General features: G+C 33.6%; 1 protein-coding gene and 1 long non-coding RNA gene across 2 annotated transcripts in view; both read left to right on the top strand.

Moving 5' to 3' along the window:
* The window catches only part of LOC134266208 (DNA mismatch repair protein Mlh1-like), a gene marked incomplete at its 3' end in the record, with an annotated part of 91,794 nt that overhangs the window by 56,446 nt on the left and 25,626 nt on the right, over nt 1-9,722 (top strand). The window contains exons 8-9 of the mRNA XM_062748439.1: nt 4,496-4,608; nt 4,950-5,043. Coding sequence (XP_062604423.1) covers nt 4,496-4,608; nt 4,950-5,043 — 207 coding nt within the window. The remainder of the gene's footprint in view (nt 1-4,495; nt 4,609-4,949; nt 5,044-9,722) is intronic.
* LOC134266205 (uncharacterized) lies at nt 2,701-3,707 on the top strand. Its single transcript, XR_009991917.1, has 3 exons — nt 2,701-2,760; nt 3,138-3,242; nt 3,412-3,707. It is a non-coding gene; the product is annotated as an uncharacterized LOC134266205 (long non-coding RNA).

Here is a 9,722-nt window from a genome sequence, read left to right as displayed (position 1 = left end):
CTGAACACTTTGTCACTCAGATTATGAAATATACAGTCAAACCTGTATTGAGAGACCTTCCAACAGTGGAAAGAAAAAAGCTTGTTCAGGAGAAACTGCAATCTAATTAAAATTACATGTAGATGTTAGATCCGCTCGCTACACTAACGGAGAAACTATAGACATAGTGTTCTACACCATATTCTAGAAATGGTATAAATTAGATGTGGATTCTCACAAACTCCAGATAAATTTTAGAAAATTTAGAATTACCAAATGCAATGGTCAGTTAATATCAAAACACAAATTCTCTCCACTTTATACAACCATTCCTCTTGTTAAAAAATACTAAATCTACACAAAAGTACTCTGAAGTTGATATTGAAAGGATGCTTGAGTTCCTCAGTGTAAACATTTATGTAGTCTTCAGAGATCAGGTCTTCCAACAAACTATTGGAATCCCCATGGGCACTTATTGTGCTCCTGTATTAGCTGACCTATATTAATTACCTCCACTGGTCAGAGACCAAAAGAGCTTTTGCAATAGTAAAGTGTCCATCTGGCATCTCCATCTGTTTGTCTTTCTGTTCATCTGTCTGTAAACAATTTTTCAAGATGCTACTCCTCCTAGAGTTATGGTTTGATTTCGATTTAACTTAAGATGTGTATCAGTTTTTGATTTTCATGGTTATCCAATAATAAAACTGGCTTTAAATATAGGTCATGTGTATTATTTTGTTCTTGATACTGCAGCACTTGACCAATTATTAACATTTAGTAACAAATATTGGGAATCAGCTGACTCCAGGTCAGGTCATGTGATTGGACAAAATGGCTGCTTAAACATAGAAAAAATGGGAATGAAATTTGAGGACTTCTGACTGAGTTATGCAGGTGACCTTTAATAGAGTTACTTTATGTAGGAAATTGCATTGGGAGGAAATAAAATGACCACATAGGACAGGTGACCAATGGATAGAGGTGACCGCTATGACAAGTTTAACTGTATACAAAGTATGAACATGTTATTTGGTCAAACTGCCTTGAACATACAAGTTTTTAGCTGTCAGTCATCAAAGCCCAACCTGTAATACAAATTGTGGAGACTTGATTGGTGACTATTTTTTAGCCAATTGGCAATTATGCCAACAAAAACTGAACAAAAATCCCTTTAAACATGACAGAGTGGGCACAACTGTTGTCCATCATAATAAAAAAAACAGTTGCAAATAGAAAAAAAATAAATAAATAAATAAAATTAGTACGAATGTGTAACTTACTCATTACTGCATTAAACGTAAATGTGTTTTTAGTTGTCATTATAGCACAACCTGTAAAAAAAAAGTTATGTACACTCTACAGTGGCTTATTTTTTGCAATTGGACAATAATCAAGCTGACTTTGCATGGGATGATAGATATAACTTGGCCACATACCACAAAAGCAGTGGTTTTCTGTAAGGATTTTTTTTTAGGTCACATGCAAAGCAGAGTAACATGGAGATCATTTAACAAGGGGACTATTTTGCCCAAGGTCTTTCTAGTATGTTAAACTCTTTATGTTGAGAACTGTAAGAAGTTTTTTTTTTACATATTATGTTTTGCTTGGGACTATGGCTTTTATTAAATACAATTATTATCAACCTTGTGACCATTGAACTTGATCTTTGTCATATATTTCAAAATTAACTTAAATTAATTTCAAAATCACCCCTACTCCAATCGTTTTTCAGCACTCTAATTTTTTTTTTTCCCAGCTAGGGAAATGCAGGGTTCTCCAAATTTGAAAATTTAACCATGGAGGAAGCTGCGCGAAGATAAAAAGTGACCGAAAACACGAATGCATGTTAGACTTCCCAATCTTCATTAATCAATGATTGGTTTTAAAATTTTTAAACTTAACCAATGCAACACAAAACATTGAGATAACCAACAATTTTAAAGCAAAAAAGAATAATTTAATTGAAATAAAAAGGATTATGTATCTTGCTTCACAAATGTACAAAAATTTACCCAAAACTGTAAAAACCTTTGAAGGAATTTACAGAAAAACATTTGATACAGTAACCATGGCAATATTATTCAGAAACTAATAATTATAAGTTTAGCCTGTTGTATGAAACGTTTTGTTTTAATATGACTAAAAAGAGAATGAATGGGTAGTACTTTATTTTAAGTTAACACACAAAGGAACATTTGGACTAGTTTTCCTTTTTTTCTTTTTTTCTAAACGTTCTATTTTTCTAAATATTGCATTTTTAACCGAGTTTACCCCTTTGATTACTTCTCCACGTGTCCCAGTGCGAAAAGTAGCGCCATGCGACGTTTCATAAAAACAGGAAGTAATTCAAAAACTAAGACTGCGATTGTCACTTATGTACAATATGTACATTTCATCAGAAAAATAATGAAGTTAAACTTAAAAAAACAGAGCATAGGATATTGATTAAATACAGAGGAATATGAAATTTTGAAAGAGTAATTTTTTTCTGGCACAAAAACTTGAATCCGATGCATGACGATTATCATGCTCATACTCGTAAGGCTGTCTAAAATTAAAACTATGTTTAACGTCACCTGCGCGCGTAGGTTTATGAGAAATTCGTCTTTGAAAAAACAAACAATTCGGAATTCCGTATGTCCGTTCCGGTTTGGTTCTACAATTAGCGACTAAATTCTGCTTCCCATAGTGACAGAAAATGTGCTTTGACAGTCGCAGTAAAAAGGCAGTTGGTGTCTTATTAAAGAAAACTAGTGAATTAAAGAGCTTGGGACCATAAATGTAAGTAAAAAATAGATGATTTTATGATTGAAGTTAATGACAAAGTCTAGTTTGTTGATTTTTTGTCAGTCTTCGAATCACATGTACAGACTGACAGACTCTCAGTTCGTGATTATTGGCTGAACTTTTCATTGTATTTTGGAGACAATCGAAAAACTTTTTTACTGAGTGGAAAGTGTGTCAAAAACCAATATTTATAAACAGTGAAAAGCATCATTTAAATCTTATTTAATTTATTTAATATTAAAAAAAAATTCTGTAAAAATCGAAAGGAACAGTAATGAGTAAGATAATTGATTTCTTCATAATATTCATGTACCAGTACAAATAGCTACAATTTTTGGAAAAGATAATACTTGTCTTAACCATTTGAGCAGGGAGAAGCTTACCGAAGATAGGGCCTTTCAAGTGAAGGAGAGTAAGGAAAGTGGTTTGAGGTATTCCAAGAAGTGAAGAATCATGTCCTTTGTGTGGAATTCAAGGTATTAAAGATAGTCTAACAGCTATCAGTATGGTCCAAATATTAGTATTCACACTTTCAAAACTTAATGCTAGTAGATCTAGTACTAAGAAAAAATACGACATAATTCAATTTGAGGATATTTCAGCATGAACAGTTTTAAATATTGTCATCAATAATTTTAATTGTAGATATTGAGCAACTATTTCCACAAGAAGAAGCATTTGCCTCCAGGGTACCATGGACGTGTGGCAATATAAATCCAAAGGACAACTGAGACCTAGTTAAAAGCCACTTTCCTGCACATTCAGTCTTAGACTACATTTTCGCTAACAATAGGACTCAAACTGATTTACACACTAAGGAAAAACTCTGCTAGGAAAATTAATCTTAGGTGCCATATCAATTAAATGCTCATATTACTTAATTGTAATGTTTTTAATGTACTGAATAGGTTAATTTGAATAAATTCACCATTGTTTGAAAATTTTGTTTGTTTATTTTTTTCCTCCCTCCCTCGTAGGTTTTGAACTTTAGAAGTGACGTTAAACGTAGAATTAACTTTAAACAGCCTAATTGTCAATCATCTTTTATAAACCCGTTATCTAGGTCTAATCAAGAAGTGAACATGTTGAAGTTCCCCAAAATTATGTACTTAATATGTAGAGGATAATTAGCTCTCAAAATATTGATCATCAGCTGACTCTTTATTGACACGCTCCACAGCATAGTCGCTGATTAATGACAGTTTGTTTTAGCACGACCTGGCTTTCTCTCGAGGTGCATGGCAGTCGTTGTATAAACACAATTAACTACTCATTTAAGTCATCAAAAAAGTACGGGTCAGGACTGAAAAGCGATAGAATTTAATCATGGCAGCTGCTGATTTTAACCACGGTGCAAATAATTTGAACCATGGCGGCCGTCATGGTAAAACCCCTTGTGGAGAACCCTGGAAATGGAAAACTTTTTGTATTAAAGGATATCAAAAACCAAATTGTACCAAATTCATGATTATTAACCTTAGAATAATTCATATATATTTTCTGTTATTTAAGATGATAAACTTGCAGATTCTTAAAAATTGCAACTTTACAGTTGCAAGAATTGACGAGATCTACTTTATTTATCAACATTGCAATTACATTGATTCTGTTAGCTTCTTGCAACTTGTTTTATATCTTTAGTCAGAAATCTACTCATAATGTATCTATACAGTAAAAATTCAGGGAACTTTTATGTTTAAATAAAAAAAATGTTGGTGTCTCTTTACAGAGAACTATTGGAAATTCAACATGAGGACAAGAAATTATCCTTCAGATGCCATGGTTACGTGACGAATGCTAATTACTCTCTGAAGAAATGTATATTTCTTCTTTTTATTAACCGTAAGTATTGAAGTTTGATATGCAGCATCATGTGTCTTAAAGTTAATTTAAACAATATCCTTTAATTAATCACAATAGATAAGATTTCTTTAGGATGTATTCGTGTAATAACAAATTAAAGATTTGATTTGTAGCAGGTATAGGAGAGAACAATTTCCTGGAAAAGGTCACATTTAAAAACGAAAATTAATTGTCGCGAACTTGTTTTTCCCTTGTAAACTGCGAAATAAAGTCGTCACGAATAAAAGTTGGTTTACAGTATTCAATGAAGTTCAACTCTACTTCCTTCCAAGATATGTGTTTCTCATATCTTTGTGCTTAATTATTTTGTGTATTTGTAGACCGACTGGTAGATTCCTCCTCTCTACGTAAAGCTGTGGACACCATCTACCAAGCTTATCTTCCCAAAAACATGCATCCCTTTGCCTATCTAAGGTACAGTAAAACTCAGTTATAACCAAGTCACTGGGACCTGTCAAATTACTTTGCTACATATCCATAATTTATTATTCCGTATATGGAATTCATTAAATTTCTTTTGCTGGGGATCCAAGATCCAACTTAGCTATATCCATGCCTTTGCAATATCCATGTTTGTTATACCCCCCGCAAACGAAGTTTATTATACCCCCCGCAAACGAAGTTTAGGGGGGGTATATTGGAATCACCATGTCCGTCTGTCCGTCTGTCTGTAGACGAGATTTTGTCCCGACCATTACTCAGAAACTATTGGAAGGATTTGTCTGAAAATTTATACACATATTATTCACCATATGAAGGTGTGCACCTGATATTTTCATCTTGATTGGATGATTATTTTGAATTTTACAGGTGTTTTTTCATTTCTATTTTGTGGTCTTGTGCAGACCGTTTCTCACAAACTATTGCAAGGATTTATCTGAAAATTTGTACACTTATTATTCACCATATGAAGGTATGCACCTGGAATTTTCAACTTTATTTGTCCATTTTTCTGCATTTTACAGGTTTTATTTTTAGGTCACCTGAGTAACTCAGGTGACCTATTGCTATCCATTTTCGTCCGTCGTCGTGCGTCGTGTGTCGTGTGTCGTGCGTCGTGTGTTAACATTTGAACATTTTCAGCTTCTTATCTGAAACCACCAAACCAATTTCAACCAAATTTGGTATACAGCATCTATGGATGAAGGGGACCAAAAATTGTGAATTTCATGGTCCCCGCCCCCCTGGGGCCTGAGGGGTGGGGCCAAAACCACTAAAATTAGTGCAATCTTTAAAAATCTTCTTCTTTACTCCTGGACATCAAGCAGGCAAACTGATAGCATCAATGTAATGAGCATTGAGTCCTCTACCAAAATTGTGAAATTCATGGCCCCAGGGTCAGGGGTTCTAGTGCTAGGGTGGGGCTAAACAGGTTATATAGTGAAAATGCATTATTTCTTTGAAAATCTTCTTCTCTGCTCATGAGTATTAAATAAACTATCTAAGTGCATAGTTATGATGAGCAAGAGTGTCTCTTCCAGATTTGTGAATTTTATGGCCCGAGGGTCTAGGGTTCTGGTGTTAGGGCGGGGCTCTATAGATTATATATTGAAAATGCATTTATTCTTTGAAAATCTTCTTCTCTGCTTCTGGGTATTAAATAAACTAACTTAGTACATAGTTATGATGAGCAAGAGTGTCTCTTCCAGATTTGTGAATTTTATGGCCCCAGGGTCAGGGGTTCTGGTGTTAGGGCGGGGCTCTATAGATAATATAGTGAAAATGCATTTATTCTTTGAAAATCTTCTTCTCTGCTTCTGGGTATTAAATAAACTAACTAAGTACATAGTTATGATGAGCAAGAGTGCCTCTTCCAGATTTGTTAATTTTGTGGCCCCAGGGTCAGGGGTTCTGGTATTAGGGCGGGGCTCTATAGATTATATAGTGAAAATGCATTTATTCTTTGAAAATCTTCTTCTCTGCTTCTGGGTATTAAATAAACTAACTAAGCACATAGTTATGATGAGCAAGAGTGCCTTATCCGAAATTGTGAAATTTATGGCCCCAGGGTCCGGGGTTCTGGTGTTAGGGCTGGGCTCTATAGATTATATAGTGAAAATGCATTTATTCTTTGAAAATCTTCTTCTCTGCTTCTGGGTATTAATTAAACTAACTTAGTACATAGTTATGATGAGCAAGAGTGCCTCTTCTAGATTTGTGAATTTTATGGCCCCAGGGTCAGGGGTTCTGGTGTTAGGGCGGGGCTCTATAGATTATATAGTGAAAATGCATTTATTCTTTGAAAATCTTCTCCTCTGCTTCTGGGTATTAAATAAACTAACTAAGCACATAGTTATGATGAGCAAGAGTGCCTTTTCCAAAATAGTGAATTTTATGCCAATGATCCAAGTATATATATTTATGATGAAGAAAGGTGCATCTAGCAAAATGGTTATTTTTATGTCCCGAGGGGGGGGGGGGGTACATAGTCTGAAAATAAATTAATGCTTTGAAACCTGCTCTTTGGTATTAATCAACCATTTTATGATTAAAATTTGCAAAATTTTGAAATATGTGGCCCCAGGGTCAGTGGATCTTTTGGGGTGAGGTGCACAACTGGTTATAAAGTGGAAGAACTGAACACTTTCTCTTTGTAACTCTGATCTACCTCTGGGTATTGAGTAAGTAGAGTATTTTTAATTATGATAAGCAATGGTGCCTCTCTCAAAATTGTGAATTGTGAATTTCATGGTCTCTGGTTTAAAACACGAACCAAATTTAATTGTTTGAAAGTTGATACACAATACTCAGGTGACCTATAAGGCCCGTGGGCCTCTTGTTTATTTTAATTGACTTGTTCATTTTGGACTCATGTATAAGGTTTGAGACATAGAATCTAGAATATCTGTACAAAATGTGAACTATAGCTTAAAACAACTCATTAAAACTAAAAAAAGAAACATCAACTTATGTTTAAAACAGTTTTTACATTACACAGAAGATAATGTAAATTCATTTGTCTCTTGGGAATAATGACTGGACATGCGTCCAGTTAAAGAAAAATTAATGAGTTTGGTATTGGAAGTTAAGGCATATCTCTTATCGAGCATCTGTGTTATCTAATCTCCAGGGAATAAGGCACAAGAATTAAAGATCTCTCTTCTCTTATTCTCTAAATTGTAATTTATTGTCTGTCAAAGCACTTCATTACTGGATGACCAGCTCTTTATTAGGGCCCCGCAAGGATTTGCGGGTGCCCTATAGTAATCACTCTGTCTGTCCGTCCGTCTGTCCGTCTGTCTGTCTGTCTGTCTGTCCGTCTTTCACTCTTCCGTCCACAAATTTTCTGTTTTTTTTCTAATAACTTTTTTTATGGTTGCCCAATTAAGTTCAAATTTGGTATGGTAGTTCAATAGGCAGAAATACATATTTTGATGCTAAGTTTAATTCTCTATGTCTTCTAGTTTGGAGCTGGGGTGGTGGGGTAGATTCCTTAACTATGCATAAGAATGAACGGGCAACTTTTTTTATGGTTGCCCAATTAAGATCAAATTTGGTACGGTAGTTCAGTAGGCAAAAATACATATTTTGATGCTAAGTTTGGTTCTCTATGTCCCTTGGTTTGGAGCTGGGGTGGTGGGGTAGATTCCTTTACTTTATGTAAGAATGCATTCAATTGGCAAAGAGAGATAACTGCTGAAGATGTTCCCATTCAGTAAACTGAATGCTGCTAGGAGTCCCATGAGATTAATTAGCTTTCCTCCTGAAGAAAATCCAGAGCATTATCTTTATCTGTCACATTGAGATTAATTACCACCTCTGTCTGCAAATGAAGTTTGTTTTGAAGTTAAATCAATTTGGAATGCTATGAACACTCTGAAATGTGGATTTAAATATAAATTTTTATTTTTTTTTGTTTGATAGTTATGATTTCATTAAATTCTAAAAAAAAAAAATAGATTAAAGAAGATTTTTTGATTTATCAGGGTACTTTTTTTTTTCACTTTTCTCACTTCTTTTAAATAAATGAATTCAAGAATATTTTTAATTTTTAATGTAATTGTATAAATAAACCCATTCTATCATTAATACTGAAAAAGTTCTTATTGTAAATTTAGAAGAAAATGATGAGAGAGGTAGAATTTATCCCTTGGAACTAATTATCTAGCCTGCTGCAGAAAATTTAGTAGGCTTTTCTTTATCTGTCACTTTAAGATTAATGAAAACCTTAAATTGTCTGCAACTGCTGTTTGTTTGAAGTTAAGGTCAAGCCTTCATGATATTTGCATTCATTGAAGGCTGGCATTTTATATAACACAAGATTCATAATTGTTTAAATATACATTCAATGTTAAGTTGTTCTTTACTGCCTAATGTAAATACATGGATATTATTTTCAGGTTTTTGAATATTCAGGAATTATCTTGAAATTTTAAGAATACAGTTGCTGTTGCTTTTTCTTTGTACATTTATTAATCATTCTGTAAGCTGCACCCTTTTAATTCTACCCCATGGCGGGGCCCTTGCTGACTGGTCAGTTTTCTAGTTTTCAAAATGAATTTGATATATCAAGATTAATTTGATTTTGTATAATGATTTTTTTTTCAACAATCAGTTTGCAGAGTTTCATGACACACAATTGCAATATATTTCTTTAATGCAGAAATAGAAAAAAATGTTACAATGGAATTACCATGAATACAGTGTATTAGTATTGATGTTTCATTTGGTAGCACTTTTGTTTCATTCATTAAGAAACATAATGAGCAATTAAATATATATTTCACTTCAAATTTTTGTAAGTAAATTGTGAACACCTCTAGATCCATAAAGTATTGTAAATTGGCACCTTCTCTGAAAAACCCAGCGGGGGGTATTTGTCCCTATTGGACAGTTCTAGTTCTAATTAAACAAGTTTTACTATAATAGTAGAATTAGACACACTACATTGTTTCAATTTCAATGACAGTTGAACCTTTCAATATATTTAAGATACTAAAATTTGAAGTCATCCTTGAATATTCTTCTTCTCAAGAGCCACAAGGTAGGAAAATAAAAAAAATAAATATAAAGTGAAACCTTTTTACCAAGTGCAAGTTTTGTTCAAATCATGACCCATGGGGTAGGGTTTGGCAAAAACATGTAATCAAAGT

This window comes from Saccostrea cucullata, unplaced genomic scaffold (assembly GCF_032062105.1).
Source record: "Saccostrea cucullata isolate Sc308-1 unplaced genomic scaffold, CSIRO_AGI_Scuc_v1 ctg730, whole genome shotgun sequence".
NCBI classification, from domain to species: Eukaryota; Metazoa; Mollusca; class Bivalvia; order Ostreida; family Ostreidae; genus Saccostrea; species Saccostrea cuccullata.
This window is presented reverse-complemented; position numbering and strand designations above follow the sequence as displayed.